This window comes from Crassostrea angulata, chromosome 9 (genome assembly GCF_025612915.1).
Source record: "Crassostrea angulata isolate pt1a10 chromosome 9, ASM2561291v2, whole genome shotgun sequence".
NCBI lineage: Eukaryota > Metazoa > Mollusca > Bivalvia > Ostreida > Ostreidae > Magallana > Magallana angulata.
Window position 1 is genome coordinate 39,492,194 of NC_069119.1, and position 26,957 is coordinate 39,519,150.

Below are 26,957 nucleotides of genomic sequence, written 5' to 3' on the forward strand. Positions count from 1 at the left end.
TATACTGTTTAGGACTGAATGTAAACTGGTTCACCTCTAAATTGAAAGCGAAAGTTGACCTACGGAAGGACGAAATGAAATGATAACTTGAGCAGCTTGTTTTGTGTATGTCTGTCTTATCATACAATATCGTGCAAAGCAAAGTACTTCCAGTGGCACAATACACAACGCCTGTTAAAATTCAGGCTCATATAGTTAGACTTCTCTGTATTTTTGGGACTTCATCCGAGACATTTGATTTTTTTGTGAAAAATTTGTTTTAAGAGATATACATTTCTGAAATGCTTATTTAGATCAGGGACGTATATACGTCCCTGTTTAGATCAATAAGCCCTAAACCATGTCATGGTAACTTGTCAGGGCAAATTGACATGGTTTGATGAACAATGATGTATTAAACATCAATTGCATGTTAATCTACGTCATTTAATTATCTACCATCTAAAACTTCGCCTAAATGTAGGCCTATTAATTTGCACTGCAAGAAAGGGTAAATTAGCATACCTAAAACTTTTGCTATCTAGAATAAAAAAAAAAATAGCTTGAATATTAGTTACTTTTTTTTAATTTCAGATCTTTATTAGGAGAAACAAAACATAAATATATCCAGGATGAGTAACCTGAAAGTACATTGGTCCCCGATCCACGACGATGTGTTTTGCACATGTAGTCCAAACAAAATCCTACTGTATAAAGTGGTACACTCCGCAGAGAAGCCAACACAGAAAGGTGAGTAAACAAAGTGTTATCTGTTTGTATAATGTGCTATTTCATTGTCTTAAGATCAAAACAATTACACCTGTGTACTTTTTTGATGGTGTTGTAATTTCTTGTATCGAACTGTATGACGTTGTATTTATATTTTGTGCAATGATGCAAGATCTTCTCAATTTCTGTTCTTGATGATAAAGAATTGAAATATTAGGAGGATGAAAAATTCATACAATTCATGCAATAGATTCAGAATTTATAATCACATAAACTCGGTTGTAAGAGGTTGCACTTTTTTGCTGTTTATTAAGTGTGAACTGTGCAGCCAAGTTCATATTTGTATAAATTATGTAGCTATTGGATTAATTCTTGTTATAAAATGTGATAGTCCATAAAAACCAAAACAAAAATTGTTCTTGCTAAAGAAGATACTGTGGAATCTTCATTGTTTGTGGAGGACCAATGTTTGTGGCTTTTGTGGGTAACCCTTGGCATCGAATTTACATGAGTAACCATTATGCACAATAATAAACATGAGTTTTGTGACTGAGAGAAGACAGACATAAACATTTGTATAATACATCCATGTATCTTTTATGTCTATTTGCATGAGTTTGGACTCCATGTATTGTTGATTAACATATAGTCTAAATGGTCTTCCTTTTCATTTTTAAGATCAAATTTTCGACAGTGTGATCTAGATGATGTAAATATTTTAATATTACTCTATAATTGACAGTGCCGTCGATGAGACAGATGTCAGACACCCTCTGGGCAGTGGAACAACCCAAGTCTATTGAGATGGGGATGCTAAAGGTCGGTGATGGTGATGGAGTCTGTGAAATGTTAGGTTAATGTAGAACACGAGGAATGAACATCCGCGTAAAATCGCAAAAATCAGATCTTGTGGATTTTAAAATCTTGCTTTTATTTAATAGACAGTGTTGAACTCTATGAAATTATAACAAAAATATTTGTGTTTGTGATTTAATGCTCTCGCGATTTGATTCAAAACAGCGTAATTGCGGAATTAAGTACTCAATCATGTAAAAAAAGGAATCTACAGTATAACATTATGTTTTAATTAGTACCATAGTCATCTTGATAGTCCATGTAGCTTTATCAATAAAGTTGCATGTAAACCAACAGAAAACCTAATTATTTTTTTTCTCTTATTTAAAACATGTACATACATGTACTGTTAACCAACTTTTATTCGCCTGTAAGAAATTTTTGTGAGGTTTGCAAGAGCCACGTGTAGTGAATTTTTCTCACCGTGAACCAGTCCATGTTGTATGGTGGTTTTAGCAACATCGAGCTAGATAAGGTTTGGTTGCGAACGTTAGTTATAGCAATATGGCTCTGGAGAAGGTTTGGTTGGGAACATTTGGCGTTGCAAAGCAGTTTATCAGAAGTAAATCGCAAAATAAAGTTGTCGCGAATAAGAGTTGGTTTGCAGTAATTAACTTATTAGTTAAATTTTTAACAAATTATTGTGATTTACAGACAGTAGCTTGGTACCCGAAACCTGAACCAGACAACATGCTGGCCATCGGACTGGCCAATGGGAGAGTTATATTGAACAAGTATGTACTTAGGAAAATAACTAAAAGCTATTTATTATTTTCATTGTGGCCAGATTTTGATGTGCTGATGTAAATTTAAAGCCATATGTGTTAACCTGTCATCATATCTGCCTGGTGCTCATCTGAAATTTTGTTATTTTATCAACATTGTAACAATATATATAGGCCAATGAGAGAGTTATATTGAACAAGTATGTACTAGGAAAATAACTAAAAGCTACTTTTCATTGCGGCCAGATTTTGTGGTCATTTCTTGGTTATGAAATCCCTTTGGCTAGATGACTTCTTTAAATCTGTTTGTTATCAATTATGATTGTTACAAGTATGACTAGAAATAAACTGTGAAGCTGTGTTCACATTGATGAAATAAAAATCACCGCAGAATGCTGAGAAACTGTAGATTGGCAAATAATCACGGTGACAATGGTTTTAATTTCACTATGTTTGTGATTTATCGTTTTTCCGCTAAAATAAACCCATTGTAAATATTAACATGAGTTTTTTAAAACATTTTATTGCTTGTATTTTGATCAACTGGTTTTTTTGGAGCGTGAAATTAAAACCATCGCGAATGGTACTTTTTGAGAATTTATGAAATTTTAACAACATGGAATTAAAACGACTTACAGTATATTTATGAATGCTCTTTTTCTTGAATTACAGTTTCAGCGGTAATAGTGAGAGTGACCTAATTAAAAAGGAGTTTGGTAAGAACAATTCCGTAAAAATATCTAGTCTCTATTTACAGTCACTGTAAAAAAAAAAAAGGTAACATGATCTTATAAAGTTAGACGTCAGGCATAAAAGTTTGTGACTGCTTTTTACTTTGGCTCCCACTTTCACTAAAATTTTCAAATCACTCATCACTCAGCACAGTTCTCAACTCAAATTCTTTCAAGAGAATGCAGAAATTTAAAAAGTCAAATCTTAGAGTTGTTTTGTTTGTTTTGAAAATACTTTATTGATCTTCAAAAGGATCAGAAACACGATCGGAAAACTTAGTACTAGTTCTTTTTAGAGTTGAGGCTGAGTTTTGACTTGACAAAAGTTGGTGACAAAGGGGCCATCTGTTGTTCACATTTGAAAATTGATCATAAAAATCTGTTTATTTTATTCTAATGCTGACCTACTCTTGTGTATCAGGATGTAGACTAACTAACTAACTAACTGACTGACATTATTATCTTTCAGTCCCCAAGCATACTAGATCCTGTATTTACTTGAACTGGAACCCAGTGGACAGCCATTTAGTAGGTTATTTTCTTTGGTTTTTCATCAATATTCATTTATACCAATTTTCATGGACTTCATCGTTTTCTGTAGGCTAAAACCTTAAGTTGATATTTCCCCTAAAATATGCATGTGTGTCTTAATTATTTTTTTTAAATGGTTTTTTAAATCTATTTGTCGTGTAATTACAAAAAGGTGTAATTTTTTAACTGTCCTTTCACTACAATAAAGTATTTACTATATCTTTTGCATGCTTTGTTGATGGTGCAAATTAAAGCATTTTTTTTCAGAATAAAGAAATTGTATTTTAAACTTAATTTCAAACCAACAAAAGGCAATTGCTGCATATTGACAATCTCTATGTTCTAAGTCTATGCATAATTGTAGGACATATGAATGATAACCCAAAGTTCTCTTCTACATACTATTTTTAGGTTTTTTTTGTTTTTTTTTTGGGGGGGGGAGGTGGTAAGGGGTTGGTTGGTTGGATGTATGGGTTAGGTTCTAAGTTCGACAAAGACTGTATAATATAATAATGCTAAGGTCAATTTCATGCACAGTTTATTCAGTGCGTTTTTTTTATCAAGCTTGCGGAGGGTCTGGAGAAGTACAGAAATGACAGCTGTATCAACATCTGGAACATTCACCACAAACCAGGGAATGAGCTTGGGGACCGCCAGCGATACAGTTCTAGTCACAGTGAATCCAGCGGCGCAATACACACACCATACGTAGAGATAGGGGGTAAGTCAATACACACACCATACGTAGAGATAGGGGGTAAGTTAATACACACACCATATGTAGAAATAGGGGGTAAGTCAATACACACACCATACGTAGAGATAGGGGGTAAGTCATTACACACACCATACATAGAGATAGGGGGTTAGTCATTACACACACCATACGTAGAGATAGGGGGTAAGTCATTACACACACCATACGTAGAGATAGGGGGTAAGTCATTACACACACCATACGTAGAGATAGGGGGTAAGTCATTACACACACCATTCATAGAGATAGGGGTAAGTCATTACACACCATTCATAGAGATAGGGGGTAAGTCATTACACACACCATATGTAGAAATAGGGGGTAAGTCAATACACACACCATACATAGAGATAGGGGTAAGTCAATACACACACCATTCATAGAGATAGGGGGTAAGTCAATACACACACCATTCATAGAGATAGGGGGTAAGTCATTACACACACCATACATAGAAATAGGGGGTAAGTCAATACACACACCATACATAGAGATAGGGGTAAGTCATTACACACACCATTCATAGAGATAGGGGGTAAGTCATTACACACACAATATGTAGAGATGGGGGTAAGTCATTACACACATCATATGTAGAGATGGGGGTAAGTCATTACACACACAATTCATAGAGATAGGGGGTTAGTAATTACACACACCATACATAGAGATAGGGGGTAAGTCAATACACACACCATTCATTGAGATAGGGGGTAAGTCATTACACACATCATATGTAGAGTTGGGGGTAAGTCAATACACACACCATACATAGAGATGGGGGTAAGTCAATACACACACCATTCATAGAGATAGGGGGTAAGTCATTACACACACAATACCTAGAGATAAGGAGTAAGTCATTGCACACACCATACATGTATGTAGAGATTGGGAATAATTCAATTCATTACACAATTAATCTGAAGAGATAGGTCTAGATTATTACATGTGCCATCTTCAGAGATATTAAAAATTAGCTTCCAAGAAAACCGGTTGCTACATTTTTTAAGTGAGCTAGTCATTAACCACAGTGATACTATAAATTATACACAGCAAATTTGCTTAGTGATCTTGCTAAGCACAAAATTTGCGACTGTAAATTAACTGTACTGTTCATAGGTTTCTAACACACACAAGCAGGTCTATATCCTGACTCTGCTATCTTACAGAGTATAAACAACTAAGACATTGTTCTGTTGCAGGTCCCTCAGAGACGACAGCTTCTTTCTGTTGGTTCAAGAAGGAACCCCGGACATTTGTGACTGGAATGAACACTCGTTACCTCCGAATCTACGACCTTAGGGGTAAGTAGAGCTTCCTCATTAGGAAACTACACAATTGTCTGAAAAGGTGTCCCGAATCTGTAATCCATCAGAGGAATTGTCCAAAATGGAACTGGGCTTTAATTCATTATTTAGATTCGGAATAAATTTAGGTTCTTAATTTTAATTTGTAATAATTTTTGAAATTAATGTTATTATTTTTACAAATGAATTTATGATAAAACTTTGGCTGTGATAACTGATACAAAACATAAAGATAACTGTTTGAAAATAGTGAATCCCTAGACAAAAGAAATCCCAAACACACATTTTCTATTCTATTTTATGATCCTTGATCCGTTTATTGTCTTAAGGCCAGTGCTTGTTCCCATAGAAATGATTCTTAGTGACATGGTTTTCTGTTTGTGACTAACAGATTGCACTCGGCCCCAAAACCAGACACAGACCAAGATGATACGAGGGGCCAGTGTGGACAGACAGAATGAGCACAGGATCGCTACCTTTAACGAGGTCAGCCATGTTTTATAAGGAGACTGAATGGTCAACAACTACTGAATCTACCTTAAAATATCATGATATGATAATAATATCATCTATTTAGCTGAATATTTTCCTACATCTTCATTTAAAGTTCTTTATATGATTAAAAAAGATAAATTAAGTCCAAAAATGTGCTGTCCCCTGAAAATAAGGGATATTAATGAACTGTAATAGTTGCTCCCTCTCACAAATCCTGCAACGAAATTCAAAATAAAATCCCTGTCTGCTGCATTATATTTTGACATTTTTTTTTACTTGAAAAGCAAACGATAAATTTAATTTTGGCCTTGGCACATTGATAGTTACTGTTTTAATGTAAGGGGATACTTTTGACTTGTGCTGATTTGTCATTTGGCAAGAAGGAATTTTAGCTACATGTATATATGCAATGTAAAATATTATGATAACTCTTATGTGTAATGATGAAGTACATGTAATACATATAAAACCTAATATAAAGCTATAGACATTAAGCTTGTTATGAAGAAAAGAATAGATTTTAGTTTTAGATGTGAAATGGTGAATGTAAACAGATACCTTAGATGACATATTTCTGATAATCAGAATGAATGTGATATTTATTATGTCTTTTTTCCAGAACCATGTCAGTGTGTGGGATGTGAGGAATTTTGATAAACCTGTATCCTCTGTACAATCTCTCTCTCTCTCTCTCTCTCTCTCTCTCTCTCTCTCTCTCTGCTGAATATAAGGAAAAAGAACCATGTCAATCGTTTCAAAGCATAACATGCCTTAATACACTACAAAGATGCTAACATTTCAAGAACCGAAAGCAGTCTCTATGATTCGCTGGTGTCCAACAAGGTAATACATGCAGCATTGTAACATTTTAACACAAACAGTTTCATGCTTATCCTTAACTTCATTCATTCTGTATATTATATGCATGTTCATTGATTTAGATAGTTTGTCACAACACTGTATTTTTATTACCAGTAAGTATGTCATGATAATTAAGTAACTGTAATTGAATTCAATTCAATTTGACACTGATGGTTGTTTTCTTATTTTTCATTTGATAAACTGTAAATGATTTATAAAGAATTTTACACTAGACACATAAAATGTGACAATGCTTCAATGTTTTAGTTATATAATCAGCTTGTTTATTACAATAACAAATTAGAGATCACTTGATAAACTAACTTAAATGTACATTTCCTGTAATGTATTAAATGATTTTTTATATTGTGCCATCCCTTAAACAAATTAAACATACTTTGGTCTTGTGATTTGTAGGAAAGGATACCTAGGTATTCTGAGCCAGGACAGCCTGACAGTCAAAATCTACGACATTCTCCATCTACCACAAACAGGTAAAAACTCATCTACATAGCTCAGGTAAAATCATTAGTATCACATAGGTAAATAGCATCTACACCACACAGGTAAAACTAATCTACCTCAAACAGGTAAAACCATCAGCTATAATGTACATATACTACACAGGTCTACATCACACAGGTATAAAACATCTACATCACACAGGTATAAAACATCTACATCACACAGGTATAAAACATCTACATCACACAGGTATAAAACATCTACATCACACAGGTATAAAACATCAACATGTACTTTGCACTGGTAAAAGTATCTACATCACACAGGTATTAAAAAAGCATCTACATCTAACAGGTAAAAAGCATCTACCACAAACAGGTAAAAAAGTGCCTACATTACACAGGTAATATCATATAAATTCAAACAGTAAATTAAAGAATCTACAATATGAAGGAGACCTTCAAAACATATTGATACGTAAAATCATTTTAAGGGCTGTTGGAGGCTAAACTGTATTGCATGTTTTATAATATATCTGTTTGAAGTAACTTTCCATTCTTTGATGTTCATTGGTTTATTGATTACTTACAGTGGGTTCTGAAGAACTGGATCAGTACTACAGTGAGAGAACCATCAAAGGTCTGCTCAGTGTTTCTCTCCCTTTGCAAATTTCATCAACATATCAAATTATATCTTTTAGGCTAATAGGTAAAACTGAAACATCTGCCAAATCTAGAAATTAAATAATTAAAGTCTATACTTTTTATTGAAAAGGTATGTTTACTTAATGCACTCTGAATGTGATATTTAAAATTTTAAAATATGCACTTTTGGTAGGCATTCATAGTATAGTTGATGTTTAGGTGTTCAATAGGGCCGAAACGATACGCCCCCTCATGATACAATACATATTGCAATACTTTAACCACGATTCAGTATTTTCAAAACGATACATTTGGAAGAAGAAACAATTCAAACAACTGAAGAAAGAAATTGTTTAACCAAATCACACTTGCAATTTTAATTTAATAAAATAAATGTAAACGAATAATTCATTATGCACTAAATAATGACAAATACAATAAAAGGACAGAGCTAACTTTTTATTGATTAGTCATTTATGAAAAAGACTTTTAGTTGAACTGCTTTAATGTTATATTGAACGGTCACACATTCTTTTAAGTTTCAAAATTTCAAAAAGGAATGACTCTCATCAGAAAAGTACCTCAGATATATTGACTCCACACTTATTTAGTTTTTCCTCAGTAATATCATGTTAACAAGCTGCAAATCTGCTTTTATTGGAAGTTCATTAAATTTGCAAATCTTAAATACAAATCATTTTATTAGGAAGAAAGTAAGCATATCGCCTATATTTCGCGGAACGATAGAAGGTAGGTAGATTCTTCAGTTTTGCAGGTTTTTACAAGTTATTATTGTTTGTATCTGCCACAACACATACATTGCGATTGCCCCCTTTATTTGTATCCATTCAAATTGTCGCAATGTTTTTCCCTTGGCAGTAAATCTAATAAAGTAGGCCGAACCCGATGTAATAAACCAAACCCAATTTTAAAAAAATGTATCAAACTGAAAATGGAAGCAGTGAATCGAAAATTGAATCGGTATTTAACAGTATCGATAATCGGTGAATTGTTTCATCCCTAGTGTTCACATATATGCACTTTGATCTTTAATATTAAGAGAAGTGTAGTTGTTTTGTATTTTCTTATTTTTGTGGATTTTTTTTGTAGTCCTTAACTCTCAGATCGTGTCCTCCTTCTCCTGGCATCCCAAACAAGACAGTCGACTGTTGACTGTAACACAGCAGGGCTTACTGAGGGACCTCATAGTGCAAGAACACATTCCTTTTGTAAGTACCTGTCTGAGGAACCTCATAGTACAGAAACACATTCCTTTTGTAAGTATCTGTCAGAAGGACCACATAGTGCAAGAACATATTCCTTTTGTAAGTACCTGTCTGAGGGCCCTCATAGTACTTACTTACTTAAGCCTCTCTCACTCCCTTGAGGAGCATAGGCCACAGACAATTCTTCTCCACTTATAGTACAGAAACACATTTCTTTTGTAAGTATCTGTCTGAGGGACCTCATACTCGAGGAACACATTCCTTTTGTAAGTATCTGTCTAAGGAACCTCATAGTACAGGAACACATTCCTTTTGTAAGTATCTGTCTAAGGAACCTCATAGTACAGGAATACATTCCTTTTGTAAGTATCTGTCTATGGGACCTCATAGTGCAAGAACACATTCCTTATGTAAGTATCTGTCTATGGGACCTCAAAGTGCACTGGAACAAATTTCTTTTGTAAGTATCTGTCTATTGGACCTAATACTACAAAAACACATTCTTTTTGTAAGTATCTCTCTATGAGACCTCATAGTACAGGAACACATTCCTTTTGTAAGTATCTCCTTAAAGGACCTCATAGTAAAATAAGACATTCTTTTTATAAGTATCTGTCTAAGTTATAAATTGTTATAGTACAGGAACACATTCTGAGGGACCTCATAGTGCAAGAACATATTCCTTTTGTAAGTATCTGTCTGAGGCATCTAATAGTACAAGAACACATTCCTTTTTTTAATAACGGTCTGAGGGACCTCATAGTGCAAGAACACATCCCTTTTGTAAGTAACTGTCTGAGGGACCTCATAGTGCAAGAACATATTCCTTTTGTAAGTAACTGTCTGAGGGACCTCATAGTGCAAGCACATATTCCTTTTGTAAGTATCTGTCTGAGGCATCTAATAGTACAAGAACACATCCCTTTTGTAAGTATCTGTCTGAGGGACCTCATAGTGCAAGAACATATTCCTTTTGTAAGTATCTGTCTGAGGCATCTAAAAGTACAAGAACACATCCCTTTTGTAAGTATCCATCTGAGGGCCCTCATAGTACAAGAACATATTCCTTTTGTAAGTATCTGTCTGAGGGACCTCATAGTACAGGAACATATTCCTTTTGTAAGTATCTGTCTGAGGGACCTCATAGTGCAAGAACACATTTCCTTTGTAAGTATCTATCATAAGGACCACATAGTGCAAGAACACATTCCTTTTGTAAGTATCTGTCTAAGGGACCTCATAGTACAAGAACACATTCCTTTAGTAAGTATCTGTCTGAGGGACCTCATACTGCAAGAACATATTCCTTTTGTAAGTAACTGTCTGAGGCATCTAATAGTACAAGAACACATTCCTTTTTTAAATAACGGTCTGAGGGACCTCATAGTGCAAGAACACATCCCTTTTGTAAGTAACTGTCTGAGGGACCTCATAGTGCAAGAACATATTCCTTTTGTAAGTAACTGTCTGAGGGACCTCATAGTGCAAGAACATATTCCTTTTGTAAGTATCTGTCTGAGGCATCTAATAGTACAAGAACACATCCCTTTTGTAAGTATCTGTCTGAGGGACCTCATAGTGCAAGAACATATTCCTTTTGTAAGTATCTGTCTGAGGCATCTAAAAGTACAAGAACACATCCCTTTTGTAAGTATCCATCTGAGGGCCCTCATAGTACAAGAACATATTCCTTTTGTAAGTATCTGTCTGAGGGACCTCATAGTACAGGAACATATTCCTTTTGTAAGTATCTGTCTGAGGGACCTCATAGTGCAAGAACACATTTCTTTTGTAAGTATCTCTCATAAGGACCACATAGTGCAAGAACACATTCCTTTTGTAAGTATCTGTCTAAGGGACCTCATAGTACAAGAACACATTCCTTTAGTAAGTATCTGTCTGAGGGACCTCATACTGCAAGAACATATTCCTTTTGTAAGTATCTGTCTGAGGGACCTCATAGTACAAGAACACATTCCTTTTGTAAGTATCTGTCAGAGGGACCAAGTAATAAAAGAACACATTCCTTTTGTAAGTATCTGTCTAAGTTATAAATTTTATAGTACAAGAACACATTCCTTTTGTAAGTATCTCCATAAAGGACCTCAGAGTAAAATAATACATTCTTTTTATAAGTATCTCTCTAAGTTATTTGAAATATAAAACAGGCAGGAATCACAGGCGCAGTAAGATGGTACTAAGATAAAGGACTGGTCTGTTTTACACTTCAAAAGTTGACCCTATAAGAAAATCCTGAGATAACCCAAAGTAATTTCAGATTTGACCCATAGTAAACCCAAGTGGACTTATTTTTTTTAAAAGCAGACCCTTAGTAAAAACCCTGAAAGTAAACCTAGGGCTTAGTTGGAGTTTGCTTTGGTGTTAGGTTGGGTCTGGTCAGTACTGTAAATATCTGTCTAAGGGACCTCATTGTACAAGAGCATGTTTCTTTGTAAATATCCATTTAAAGGACCTTAGAGTACAAGTACACATACCTTTCATCAGTATCTATTTAAAGGACTTCATAGTATAAAAACACATTCCTTTCGTAAGTATTTTTACAAAGGTTTTTTTTTGTACCTGTGTCTGTTGATAAAAGAAGTATGGACTTTATAATGCAGGATTCAAATCCAATTATTGCTTAGCATTTGTTTGATAACAGAAGCATCCTCCATTAGTTTTGTCCAAAAGACTTTTAACATTTCTGTAGTTATAAATTGAACTTGTCAGAAAATATCAGTCTTAAAATTGACTTGTTTTTAAAATTAATGTATTTTCTGAATAACTGAGATTAGTCACTTATATGGTTTTTATACTTTATACAAAGTACCCTATAGAATAGGTAAAAACAATAGGTAATATGCATAACATTGATGACAATGTTATTTTTGATGTGTGTTTCCAGAACTGGTCCGTTGATTCCACACTTGTCACAGCCCACGGAAAGTCCATGAGTATCACCTCCTTTACCAAGGACAACTCCATTCCACAGGACATTGCCGTCAGAATGAAGGAACGCATACTTCAAGGCTATGGACTGAAGGTATATTGATTCACACAGAGTAATGCCATTCAGTAAACTAAAACGTTACTGAATATTTACTGAAAGGGCTTAATCTTAACTAAAAGGTAGTTATAAATGTTACTGAAAGGTGACTGAATGTTTACTGAAAAGGTCACTTAATGTTTACTAAAAGGTGACTGAATGTTTACTGAAAGGTGACTGAATGTTTACAGAAAGGTGACTGAATGTTTACTAAAAAGGTCACTTAATGTTTACTGAAAGGTGACTGAATGTTTACAGAAAGGGGACTGAATGTTTACAGAAAGGTGACTGAATGTTTACTAAAAAGGTGACTGAATGTTTACTAAAAAGGTGACTGAATGTTTACTGAAAGGTGACTGAATGTTTATTGAAAAGGTCACTTAATGTATACTGAAAGGTGACTGAATGTTTACAGAAAGGTGACTGAATGTTTACAGAAAGGTGACTGAATGTTTATTGAAAAGGTCACTTAATGTATACTGAAAGGTGACTGAATGTTTACTGAAAGGTGACTGAATGTTTACAGAAAGGTGAATGAATGTTTACTGAAAGGTCACTGAATGTTTACTGAAAGGTCACCGAATGTTTACTGAAAGGTGACTGAATGTTTACAGAAAGGTGACTGAATGTTTACAGAAAGGTGACTGAATGTTTATTGAAAAGGTCACTTAATGTATACTGAAAGGTGACTGAATGTTTACTGAAAGGTGACTGAATGTTTACAGAAAGGTGAATGAATGTTTACTGAAAGGTCACTGAATGTTTACTGAAAGGTCACCGAATGTTTACTGAAAGGTGACTAAATGTTTACAGAAAGGGGACTGAATGTTTACAGAAAGGTGACTGAATGTTTATTGAAAAGGTCACTTAATGTATACTGAAAGGTGACTGAATGTTTACTGAAAGGTGACTGAATGTTTACAGAAAGGTGACTGAATGTTTACTGAAAGGTCACTGAATGTTTACTGAAAGGTCACCGAATGTTTACTGAAAGGTGACTGAATGTTTACAGAAAGGGGACTGAATGTTTACAGAAAGGTGACTGAATGTTTACTGAAAAGGTCACTTAATGTATACTGAAAGGTGACTGGATGTTACTGTAATTACTTAGTGTTTACTGTAAAGATGAATAAAGTATTATGAACATTTAAATGTTTAAACTCCTTTTAGTTACCGTTATCATTCTGTAGGAAAATGTTCTGTGAACAAGTACTCTACTTTTTCAGTCTGACATAATCTGGGAAAATGTGTATGCCATCAAAGAGGAACCTGAGCTGTATGGAGTGTGGAGGTGGTTATCATGTAAGATTACAGATTCTCTATCATTATTCTCTTCTCTTGCCAGATTCTCTCCTCTTAGATAGAAAATAATACACGCAAGACAGCTTTTTGAAAAATTTACAACATTTCAAAATATTGATGACAGATTTGAAGGGGAAGAGAGAGAAAGAAAAAGCAGTCTTGTATGAGTGTATAATTGTTATCTCTCTCCTGTCTTTCAAATCTGTCATCAATACTGTACAGTGTTGTTATTTTTTTAATGTAGATGCACGAGAAATGCTTGAATACAATAAACAAGGACAGACCTTTCAGCGTGGCATGATGGGAAAACACCTGGGAGTGAAGAGCATTCTGGGATTGGATGTGGATGACATGGCCACCTCTCATATGACTAACATGTACTGGTCCTCGGACTTCTATAGAAAGCTTGCCTGTGTGAAACAATATCATAGTGCAGAAAGGTCATTACAGTACATAAATGTCAACTTAGTGCAGAAAGATTAGTACTATATATAAAAGAAAGTCAAAATAGTACCCAAAGGTCAATACAGTAATCAGAAATCAGTACAAGAGAGAAATGTCAAATGTAGTTCATATAGGATAAAAAAAAATAGAAAAGAAAATAAGCACAGTACAGAAAGGTTAGTGCAGGACAGGTCAGTAAAGTACAGAAAGCCATAGCCACACTGAATAATCAGTACTCATCTAAAAGATTCTGAAAGTCAGAAAGATCTGCACAAACAATTGATTATTGCGCTGAAGTTGTGATTGGTACAATATTTATTATGTGAAATAAATTGGAACTGTTGTGTATATGTACAGGTCGAAGGCGTTGCAGCTGTGTGGGTGGGGAGGAGACCATCATAAGCCAGAACTACTGGACACCATCCTACATGAGTAAATATTGACATCCTATGTCTGCATTGGAAATCTGCAACGTTCAATTTTCCATGAAAACACTTAGGTTAAATGATGAGTTTTATTATAACATCACAAACGTCGAAGTGCAATGTCACAAGCAAAAATCAGAGTCCATGCTTGTGGCTGTTACATTTGCTCTTCCACAAATTGAACTTACCAGTAATTTTGAGGTATACATATGTAAATCACATTAACAGACAAGGCAAGAATGAAAAAATATATAAATACATATATAAGCATTGAATGCTTATTTTTGGATATCGTTAGTCCTATAATTCTCCAGGGCTGCGTTTTACAAAAGAACTTACGACAGAGTCGTAAATATTTTCAGTCTAATGGAGCGGTCTTTGATGAACAGAATTTATATCAAACCATTCATTTACATCCATTTTGATTTCCATAATTATATTTTACAACTATTACAATAAAATATTGATTAGTTTGTGATTAATAAACATTCATTAATTTGGTCGTAAGTCGTAAGTTCTTTTGTAAAACGCAGCCCAGGTCATGCAGATGAATTAGCATAATGCGCGGTATTTAATTTGTCTGCACAGCCTCCCATACCAAAACATTCTCACAATTTGCTCATGAGCAGCTCACGTGAGGACTAACAAGATTTCCTCACGTGAGTTGCTCATGTGAGTCTTATGTGCAATTTAACATGCAAATTAGGTAAAATGCTCACGTGAGAAAAATTCTGCACATGAGCATTTTTTGCTCACGTGAGGAATAGATCTGCTCACCAAGAGTTTTGCTAACATGAGGCTCATGAGGCTTATGAGACTCATGAGGCTCATGTGCAACAGTTGCTCACTTCAAAGACAATGAACAAAAATTGAAATTAAAATCATCAATATATATTTACATCAGTCATTTTAAAAATACAATTTCATACATTGTTTAACATTACATTTACATAAATCCTTAGAAAGTTTACCAATAATAAATGCTGGCAAGTTAAAACTTGTATTGCAGTTTGATCACACAAAGCAGTGTAGCACACAGACGGACTTGGAAAAAAAATCACAGTTCACAGTAGGCAAAGTTCAATTTAACCATACAAAGTAGTTCATAAGTGCTGCACGAACACTGGCTGCATTACAATCAATCGAGGCATTCATCTCCAACATTCCAAATGTCCTTTCTTTGACAGTCTCGTGTCTCACATGCTCTCTGATTTCACACATAAACTGTAAACCACACAAACAGCTGACTACCAGAACATCCCAATAATATCCAAATGGACACAACCAGACTTCAGCATGTATAACTTCTCCATTACTTAAATTACGTCTTCACTTTTTTTGTTGCATCATTCATAAAATCAGCGAGCTTTTCATGGTTTTCCTCAGGTCTGTACAACTCAGGGCAGGCCTATTGGAAAGATAAATAAATTTGATATCAGTGAAATTGTTAAAAGTTTTCATATTTCAAGCAGTTTTTAAGGAAATCATTATATAATACTGCAACTATTAATATTATCAGATTCTACACAAGAAAAACATGAACTCTTTTCTTCATGTCATAAATCGTTAATCAGTGTTAATAATAAAAAAAATGTAGTTAGAATTATTTGTTCAAAAATTATTGTCAAGTAAAATGTCAAAGAAAAAAATAACGTGTGTTTTACATTCGAGACACCGGTATTTGCCCGTGGGTCAGTAATTGTAAATTGTTTAACCCCGTTTTAAAGGTAGATGCTAAGATCACAGTATTTCGTTTCATATTCATTCTAATTACAAACACGTTTAACTGCCATTCAAGTGATTCAAAGAATATATTTTAACAAGATAATGCTCAACTTACTTGAAGTGCTCATACAGAAGATGCAGGGGGTGTCGACACTCGATTCATTCAATCAGATTCTTCCTCTGTTCAGCCGTGGATTTTTCACACTAAAACACTCCATAGACGAATACCCCATTGACAACGTAGTTTTTAACCTTATCAACCGGTAGTACTGTACAGAATCAGATAATTCCCATTTTAATTCATTTCACCGTCATCTGTGATGGTAGACAACATGGCGGAATCGAATATGAAAATTGGCGGCTGGCATTTAATCGACCAATGAGCGCGCGCGTAGCTTAGACTGGTTCTCCCGCCACTGCGTTATTTACTTCGTTTTGGGCGGGAGCGAGAACCAGACTAGCGGGTAACTTTACATTAAAACAAAAGTAAAAGTAGAAACAAACAGCTTACGAAAAATCACAATATCAAACGGTTTTGTCAGATTCTCATATCTAAATAGTAAGTTGAGTGATAATTGAATTTAGGAAAAAAAGAATATAACGTTACAAAAAAAAACAACAAAAAACCTGACAGTTTGGTGTTCACGAAAAAAAAATGGGGTGCGGGAGGGGGTGTCAAAATGTACTTGTTAACAAAATTTTGCAATTGCTTACGTGAGGAAAAAGGATGTAATTTTTTTTTCTTTCATTTTGATTTAACTTTGATACTGCATAATATACTGACTAAGTCCAATTTCCTAACCTCTTGCTCACGTGAGAAAGTTGAACTTAGAAAAAAAATCTACCGTCAATGTATCTGTATAGCCTGTTGCTTACGTGAGCAATTCGAATAGCATTTTGCTCATGAGCAATTAGGTGAGCAAATTTTTGCACATGTGCATTTTGGTTAGTATTTTCCTCCCTAACAGAGACTAACAATCTGCACATGAGCAAAATGAATTCCTACCTAATTTGCATACATTTCTTACTAGATTCTCATGTGCTTCTCATGAGCTGCTCATGAGCATTTGTTAGAATGTTTGGTACGGGCTGGTGTGTTATTGGACCAATGATATCCAAAAATAAGCATTCTATGCTTAACTGTCAGTAGCATTAGATAGTGGTTAGTTCTTAACACTGTGTTTCTGATGAGATGCTAGTTTTGGTGATCAAATATAAAATAATATCAAAAACGTTATAAAAGTGTTTATGTGCAAAGAACAGTTTGACAATGTCGTGTAGTTTTTGAAGTTTACTCATGTACATTTTAACTGGAATGCTTGCTCTGTGCAGACTCCAGATGGATGGTAAATACGCAATAGCAGCTGCCATGGCCTTGTTCAACCTTCAAATCTCAAAGGCCATAGAAATACTCAGCACCAGCAAAGGTCAAGGTCAGTACTTTTTCTTTCACTTTAGACAATGTCAGTTTATTTGTGCTTATATGTGCATGGACCCATCTTAATAATATCTTTGCCCGCTGAACTACATAAACCTTATCAAACATAGATCTAATAAGTTTCCAATATGTTTTGTTAAATAAAAATAGCTATTAATTTCAAAATTCATTCATGAAGATAGACTCTCTTTAAGTTTAAATCTTCTCATTCTAATAAATTCTTATAAATGACTCTCCAGCTTTTGGTGTACTATTGGGTAGCCTTTGATTGAAAACTGATTCCCTCAACATAGTTCATTGATTCCACATGATTAATTTTGCTAACTAACTGAAATAGCAGTGTGTGTTAATATTTTTTCACAACATCTGTGTGAACTACAAAGTCTTAATGTCTTATATTTCCTTATTAAACAGTCCTTTTATTTATTACATGTATCTACATTTGCTTCTGTCACAAGAAAAGAATTGCTGAAACAGTCCTTTTATGTATATGTATGTGTATCTATTAAGTAACTAATATTGGCTTTGTCACAATAAAAGAAATCACTGCAAACTAGTTTTTCACATTTCATTGGCAAAATAAAGTTGCCGCCATTAAAAAGTTGGTTTACAGTAGTTTTCCTGTTTTCCTCCTCAGAAAACACCGACCTCAGCACGGTTGCCATGGCGATTGCTGGTTACACAGAGGAGAAGAATACGTTATGGAGAAAGACGTGTATGTCGTTGCTACAGAAGCTGGAGGACCCGTACCTCCGCGCAATGTTCGCCTTCCTCACCTGTGACCGCGAAAATTACGAGGAAATTCTGGTGAGCTTGTAGGCATTCATTGTATATTTCACTGTAATAATTTATAGGTACCAGGCATGTTACAACAGGGGGGGTCTTTTTATTTGGGTATACAGCATACAAGCACAGAATTGTCCCCTCCCCAAGCAAACCTGATATGTTTAGTTTGATTTACATTGGAAATTTACCAGTCGCTCTGTACTTAGTAAATCAAAATGTTTGGACATCATTATCACAAATAGTTTGACTGACAGCAATATTGATTTTTGAAAGTGATATATTCTTGATAATGTTTTAACAGTTAACACTAAATGCTTTTTTTTGATGTTGTGGCACTTTATTCCCAGAGACATGGCTGGAGAAAGGTTTGTGGGCCACCATAGACAGTATCACATAATCAGGGTCATCTTAGCAGTCTGTGCTCATGCATATCTTATTCTACTTTCATTTTCTTATTTATTCAATTTTATGTATTTTATTTTTTTTGAACATTCATTTACAGACATATTTTGTATCACCATCAGATGAAATTAGCATTTATAGTGGCATTTTATCTCTTTTGATTGTATTTATGTACTTTGTATATTTTTTTAACTTTGCTATAATTTTTGCATACTGATTTTTTTCCAGTGATAAATTCTATATGCTTTAAGCTATATGCTCTAGTTTGTGCATACTGAGATTAAAAACTCTTTCGTTTTACAACTTTATTATACATATCCAGTATCATTTATGATACTACCAGACTCTTCATTGACTATCAACGAGCATTTTTCTAAGTCACAAAAATGAATGGATATGTTCTGATCAAATATATTAATCAAATATTAAGTATAAATAGACATTGTTGGCATGTGTTCAAAACTAATATTGAATAAAGTATGTTAACTATATGAAGTATTTTAAATCGATTGCGTGAAATCAATAATAATATTTATTTAATAATATTTATGATATTGCTTGCAAATGTAAACATTTAGCGAACTTTCACTTTTATTAACATTTTATTATTTTATTCTGATACAAAGCTATGCAATGGAGGAAAAACATCATTCACAGAGATATTCATGATATACACTTATTAATTAATTAATTGTATGACAATGAGGATGTTACATGCAAACTAATTATAAGATGATAAAAGTGTGCTTAAGACTGTAAAGATAAGTTAATTCATTCAGAAATTATTTAATATTTGGGAATTTTTTGAAATTAGATACTATAGAGGGAAGATTGTTCATGTATGATCAGATATGTTAATTTGGTTTTATTTATTTTTTGGAATTTCATTTTGGAATTGTGATAATTTGATTGTACGTAGGGGAATGCCATTTGGTTATTTTTTGCACATTTTAATATTTTTCAAACAGTGCTGTTATATTTTTGGAGGAAAATATGGTGTGTTTTTTTTAAAGAATGAATAGATTTATTTTGATTGCAACAGTTACTTATTATGAATATGCTGCATTAGTATTCATCGACAAGAACAATTTTGTACAAAACATATACATGTAATTATTATTATTTGATTACTTGTTTAACATTTTTTTTTTGCCATCAGACTGAACAAGGTGGCATGCAACTCTCTGACAAGGTGGCCTTTGCTTGCATTTATCTGGACAACGATAAGGTAAAACTAACTCATTGGACTTATAACTGGAATGATTGCTTGTTCCAAAAACTTGCAATTAGTATTGAGTTATTTTTACTTACACAAAATTGTCTATAGTTACTTGTAATCATTTTAGTAATTTTTATAATGCCCCCCCCCCCCCCCCCCCCCCCCAGAAGAAGGGAGGGCATATTGCTTTGCTGCTGTCCGTTTGTCAGTATGTCAGTCAGTCCAACAATAGTTTCCGTTCATTTTCTTCGCAGAGGTTGCACATATTGAAATAAAATTTGATATACACATTTATATTAATAATATCTAGGTCAAGTTCATTTTTGGGTACGATTGAGCAATTTACAACAGAGTTATGCCCCTTGGATTTAGTAAAATTCCACTTATTTGCAGTTTCCGCTCATTTTCTTTGTAGAGGTTGTACGAATTGAAATGAAATTTGCTATACAGAGTTATGATGATATCTAGGTAAAGTTTGATTTTGGGTATGATCAAGCAATTTTTGACAGACTGAGTTATGCCCCTTGGATTTAGTAAAATTCCACTCATTTGCAGTTTCTGTTCATTTTCTTCTCAAAGGTTGCATTTATTGAAATGAAATTTGGTATACACATGTATTATATCACCGGTAATATTTAGGTCAAGTTCGATTTTGGGTATGTCGTAGCAATTTTTGACAGTTATGCCCCTTTGACGTAGAAAAATTCCAATTATTTGCAGTTTCTGTTCATTTTCTTAGTGGATGTTTTCAAGGGAAGGGGGCATAAGTGTTTCACAAACATCTCTTGTTCATTATGAAATTAAAATGTGTAAATATTCAGTAACTGTCTGAAGTAACATGTACATGTAACTATCTTTAATAACATTTAACTTTTAATTAGTCTGTAAAAATAGATCATTAGACTAAGTGTAACTATCTGCAGTTATATGCATCTAGTCTGTGAGAAGTTCTGCAGTAATATGTAAGTAGACTGTAATTTTATGCTGTTATAGATTACTTGTTTGTAACTATTTGGAGTTACAGGTACTTAGTCTGTAACTTTTTGCAACTATTTCTAATTACAGTTATGTAACTATTTTGTAACTTTTTGCAATGACATGTAACTGGTCTGTAGTTACATATATTTAGTCCCTTAATTGTAATTAAGTGTAGAAATATGTAACTGGTCTTCATATGTATTTAGTTATTTAGTCTGCAATTACATGTAATAACATGTCACTTGTCTGTAAAGTAACTTTGTTCCATTCACCGGTCTGTAACTAGTCTGTAGTTACATCAGCTCCCATACAATTTGAAATTAAGTTCATACTTCAGTTTTATGTTACGTGTTCTGATTTTTATCACCATACAGCTCAAAGAGTACATCAACAGGTTGACAAGGAAGGTGATAGAGGCCGGGAACCTGGATGGACTACTCATTACAGGTCTGAATTTATCATTACTAGTATTCTAAGGATTTGTTTCTTCATTTAATTTTACATGTAAATTTCGTCTTTGTTTTGATGAAGATGGTTTAATGTACAGTGTAACATATTAACCATTTTAAACTTTATTGACTTTCTTTTCATATGGTTAAGTGAACATTAGTACAGGTTATATAAATTTCTGTGCACCTTTTTGCTGTCTTCTTGACTTGTAATTTTTCACGGGAAACACCACCTACCTTAATCTTTTATAACATGAATTTTTGAGTTAACTACAGAGAAGATCTCTAATGATACATTATTTTGTCCAAAAGGCATTCATACTTACCGGTAATATTCATGTAAAGATAGTGTTCCTGTTAATCAACAAATTTGTAATTGTCTTGTACACAACCATTGACATTTTTTGTACTTTTTACTTCATAGGACAAAGATTTTTCTTCTTTATTGGTTGCCAGTTTTAGTTTATAAATAATCTATAGGGTATTGTCTGTTGTAGGTCTGACCCCTGATGGAGTGTCACCGATCTCCAAGTTTTCATTGATTTTTGTATGATCTATGGTCTATCGTAGGTCTGACCCCTGACGGAGTGTCCCTAATCTCCAGGTTTGTGGACATGACGGGTGATATACAGACGGCTGCCCTGCTGTGTGTGTTCTCGCTGCCCAACGAGATGTCCAAGGACGAGCGAGTGCTGAACTGGATAGAATCGTAATCCGTGACTTCCTCCTATATATAATCGTTATCCCTTTAGTTACTGTAGATTACTCAAATACTTTATTACGTGATTCAGCAGTTTTCAGCCTAATCGCCAGAACATAAATTCATTATTTTTATCATATTCCAAGTAGTTTGCATATGTCAGAAAAATATAAAGGAGATTGTAAAATTTGAGAGATAGGCTTCTCAAGATTTTATGCGGATATTAATTCTTTGCATTTAATTAGGAATGTAAAGCATTGTCAGTGATTGTCTTGAATTAGTATGAGCTCTGTGTTCTCCTTGCACAATGAAATATTCGAGGATAAGTGGGTGCTGAACTGGATAAAATCGCAATCCTCATCAATTTATTCTATTCTAAAGTGTTGTTTCTATTGCTTATACTAAAAGTCTATGAGTACTAAAATAAATTATCAAAGATGTATGAATATGTAGGTTATTGCCTATATCAAAGGTCTGTGATTATGTAGATTACAATTGAGGACAAAAATTAAATATAAGCCCCTGTGTTTCTCTTTGTGGCAGGTACAGGGAACTTTTGGATCGATGGAGACTCTGGCATCACAGGTATTATACAGCAAATTCCCCTGCCATTTATCAATATGCTTACATTGAATTGAGGTCATTGTTTAAAATTTTTATGTGTAACACTTGAATTTTTTTAAAATGTGCTTATACATTTATCTAATTTATAAAGTTTTCTAGAGATATTTGATTAAATATTTAAACTATATGTCATTGAGATGTTGCAATAGCCAATACCTGGCTAGCATACACATGTATTTGACAGCAATTACAGTGTTATAAATAATAATTTGGCGTAGGAAAAGTTGTCTCTTGTACTGGAAAGACAATGTACCTAGGAATTTATAGGATTATTTTGTAACTTAAAGGGGCATGGTCATAATTTTGGTCGAATTCTATTTTTCTGTTTTTATTATTTACAATACTTTACAAATGCATTTCTAAAAATTAAGTGAAATCTGAGAGTCAGTTGTTGAGTTACAAGCAAGATACAGGGCTCACAATTTTTTGTCATGCAAACAAGGCCCGTGCCCTGTTTTTGTTTACAAATTAAGGTTCAAAATACCAGTAAAAATCTTTTTCAAGCTAAGTAGTCTATCTCTTTATTCATTTGAAGCATAAACGAATAGTTCCTAATAAAGGCTTTGTTTACATAGCAAAGAATTGTAAGCCATGTTACTCGCTTAAAGCTCAACAAATGACACTGACATTTTGGTTCCGTATTAAATATGCCTAACTGAAGCAATGTAAACATTAAAATGGAAAAAATAACTTTTGACCAACATTGTGACCATGTCCCTTTAACATGTTTAAGATAAACCAGTAGAGTATGAAGGTAAAAACCAAAGAAAAAACTGTTGACACAATATTCTATAGATCAAATTAAAAAGGAAGTGGTGCCACAAAATTTACAAATCAAAGTGAATAGAAGAATTTTAAATTATCATCACTAATTTTAACAGATTTACACTCATGTTAGAAAAAAAAAACAATTATAAAAAGATGTTGGTATTGTTTACAGATCTAAGTTTGACATCATCTGGCGGGCCGGTGACAACTTCCGCGTCATCTCCCAGGCGTTTGTCAGCTGTAACTTCTGCGGAAAATCCATCGCCTGTAACATGCCCGTTGCTAGTCGTGCTCGACCGCACAACTCTTACTCAGCCGGAACACTGACGTCCACAAAACCAAAGGTATTTCACTATAATAATTGTACATGTGTCTTAGATCATTTCTGTAGTCATGAATTCTCTATGAACAATTTATGGTAATAAATCTGTGTAATTCTCTTACTATACAGTAGACTTTTTCAACACTTTAGGGGAAAAATCTACTTGGAATTTAAAACCTTTCAATAGAATTCATGTATATAGGCTTGATGAAATGCAGGATTTTTTTTTAATCAATGACCAAACATTTGACATTCAATGGCAATGAAAAGCATGAACTTTAATTAAAACTCTTTTTATAAGCAAATTTGCCCGTAACTATATTTCAAATACAATACTTCACATAGATAGAATTTGATTTGAAATTCATGCATGGAGGCAACTGTTATGATGCCCTCATGTTTCATGCCAAAGTTAGCATCCTCTTGTCCAAAGCTTTTTTTTGTTTAAATATTCCTTTCAGATTTAATTTGATATGTGTCTTTACATGTAAATTAAGCTGATATGATCAAGGGAGCGTACTCTTGTTGTTTCCAGATATCGTGCTGTCCTGGATGTAGGAAGCCCCTCCCCCGATGTTCCCTGTGTCTGACCCACCTAGGGACGCCCTCAGGGTCTGCTCTGTACACACAGAAGGACAAAACAAGTCAGCATTCACACAACTTCTCTATATTTCTCTATCTTCTCCTCTCTATCGTCCATTCATCTCCTCCATCGTGTATGTTTTAATGATAATCAGTAGTTACATGTACATACTCGGGCTTTGAAGGATTTCTTAAAATTTATAAAGAATACAAGTTGATGTCCTTTAAAAAAGGACTACAATACGTGGACTATTTGCATATGTTTCCAACGAAAACGTGAAAGCCTTAATTAAGATCATCAGAGAATCCGCCGACTTTAGCCCTCTGCTTTTAACCACTAAATTTGTACGTTGTTTTACGTATACATGTATGTATAACCCTGACTTTTTATCTCAGAACTTAAAGGGTTCATACTTCTAAAATAATTATGATCAATCTATGAATGAAGTTTGTGTGTATAGTATCAGGCATTGGGGGAATTCTACTATTTGCGCACACATTACGATTGGCACTACTTTGTTGAATATGCAGCGACAGCTTTGTGTAAATTAAAAATTTCATAATTTGATGCATTTTTCTTGAGATTTAAACTTTTATACAGTGACATAATTATTCAATCAAACTTAAATGCTTAAACAAATTTAATCGGGAAGTTCTCTAGGCTCGCCTACTATAAAAGTAAAGTTAAGTTACATGTGTATTCGGAAAACAACAAAACATAAATTGTCATATGCTATTTGATGCATGTTGTAGTTTCGGAATAACATTAACTTATTTCATAATACTGATAGTTCATATCACATGCCAATCATTTCTTTAAAAGGAATACTTTGTTTCTGTACTGTTTACCTACAACTTTACAATTACAGCGCCTTTGAACTTATGTGTGCAAATGGCACGGAATCCCGATCCCGATTCAGATAAACGTGTGCTAGCCTGGTTCCCTGAGCTACCCATTACGCACAAGAACCAGGCTAGCGCATGCGCAGGCTGAATTTTCCCCATAGCATCCGGTTTAACCTCGCTTATATATCTCCTGCGTGGACCTCAGGGTCCACGCAATAAACTATTTGTTGAGTAACTGCAGTTTGAAACCTCACTGAGATTATTTTGTCACGTATATTCAAATTACATAATTTGTTAAAAACAAGACTAAGTTTATGCCTTAATTTGATGTGATTTTTTTTACCATTATACAAAATAAAGATAAAATAAATTAAAGTACGATTTTTAGGATTTAACATTAAATATATGGGGTTTAATTGCTTGTTACAATTAGTTTTATGTAAGTCCAAGATAATGCATGTACTACATTAAGTTCAGTATCTTTGCTTTGGGTGTTTCATAAATATTGGCTTGATCAAATGCCTTCTCAATCACTGCCATAGGTAAATTATATATTAGTCAAACATGTTTCATTAAGTTATAAACACATTGATTATAAAGTGCAATTTAGACTATCTACTTCTTCTTATTTACAAACCGATTTTTGATTTAAAAAAAATGGATCAATTTTGATATTCTTCTCATTAGCATATTCAGCAAAAATATGTTAATTTTCGTATTCTTCACATTATCATATATTAATCAAATGCGTTTTAATTTTTCTAATCTTCTCATTAGCATATTCAGCAAAGATGACGGCCATTGACGATTGGTTCACCTGGTGTCAATCATGTAGACACGGAGGCCACGCCTCTCACCTGTTAGAGTGGTTTGCTGAGCACTCTGAATGCCCCGTCACTGGGTGTAACTGTAAATGTTCTACCCTGGATCACACTGCCAGGTTAGCGGCCGAGAGCTGACCAGAATTTCAGTCTGTATTGTGCAAAACTTTACTACTGTGAAAACTTGGAACTAATTACACATGACACTTCCTATTGTGTGGGAGCTTGCAAAAGACAAAACGCTTTGGAATATGTCAGAATACTTGAACAAAATTGCAAAGGTTTTACCTTAACCGTGCTGCCAAAACAGTGAACGCCTAACGAACATGCATGGGAATTAACATAATTCAGAACATAAAGTAACAATCGAGGGGAAGTTTGCAATGATTGCATATTATTTGTTCTACAAATGACTCAAGACAGTGTCGTATTTTTATATTTAAAAGTTATGTGATTAAAACATTGGTATATTGATCATTAATGTAATTAAAAAAGTGATTTCACAATCAAGTGCATCTTTTATTCAGTGTACAATTAAAACATTGTAGGATTTGACAATTTTAAGGTAGATAATTTTTTAATTCATATAAGGGGGAAAAAGATCAGTACCAAAAGCTGACATATTGTATTGAAAATACGTTAAATATTGGGTGAAAGAAAGTGCTGAATAATCTGCATACATGTTATCTGAAGTCAGAATGCTTGAACAAGTAAATGCAGTGAATAAAGGACATACGTATGTCTAAAAGTCAACTCATATGAAATGTGGTGC

At 33.9% G+C, this 26,957-nt stretch overlaps 1 protein-coding gene across 1 annotated transcript; it reads left to right on the forward strand.

Moving 5' to 3' along the window:
- Positions 1 to 28: 28 nt before the first annotated feature.
- Positions 29 to 26,695, forward strand: LOC128162997 (GATOR complex protein MIOS-A-like). The gene is made up of 28 exons (XM_052826463.1): positions 29 to 105; positions 574 to 729; positions 1,451 to 1,527; positions 2,218 to 2,297; positions 2,961 to 3,004; positions 3,489 to 3,547; positions 4,115 to 4,271; positions 5,513 to 5,614; positions 6,009 to 6,103; positions 6,732 to 6,773; positions 6,900 to 6,955; positions 7,391 to 7,467; positions 8,030 to 8,077; positions 9,193 to 9,311; positions 12,214 to 12,351; positions 13,581 to 13,656; positions 13,901 to 14,096; positions 14,458 to 14,532; positions 17,583 to 17,683; positions 18,326 to 18,495; positions 18,822 to 18,839; positions 20,036 to 20,104; positions 21,448 to 21,520; positions 22,093 to 22,231; positions 22,766 to 22,807; positions 23,787 to 23,958; positions 24,472 to 24,580; positions 26,142 to 26,695. The coding sequence occupies exons 2-28, from the start codon at positions 612 to 614 to the stop codon at positions 26,321 to 26,323; spliced, it is 2,634 nt and encodes an 877-aa protein (XP_052682423.1). The 5' UTR covers positions 29 to 105; positions 574 to 611; the 3' UTR covers positions 26,324 to 26,695.
- Positions 26,696 to 26,957: the final 262 nt, after the last annotated feature.

Coding starts and splice junctions, on each gene's coding strand:
- LOC128162997 (XM_052826463.1), top strand. CDS start 612: ATGAGTAACCTGAAAGTACATTGGTCCCCGATCCACGACGATGTGTTT. Junction 4,272..5,512: donor ACCATACGTAGAGATAGGGG/GTAAGTCAATAC, acceptor GTTCTGTTGCAG/GTCCCTCAGAGACGACAGCT. Junction 14,097..14,457: donor CAATATCATAGTGCAGAAAG/GTCATTACAGTA, acceptor GTATATGTACAG/GTCGAAGGCGTTGCAGCTGT.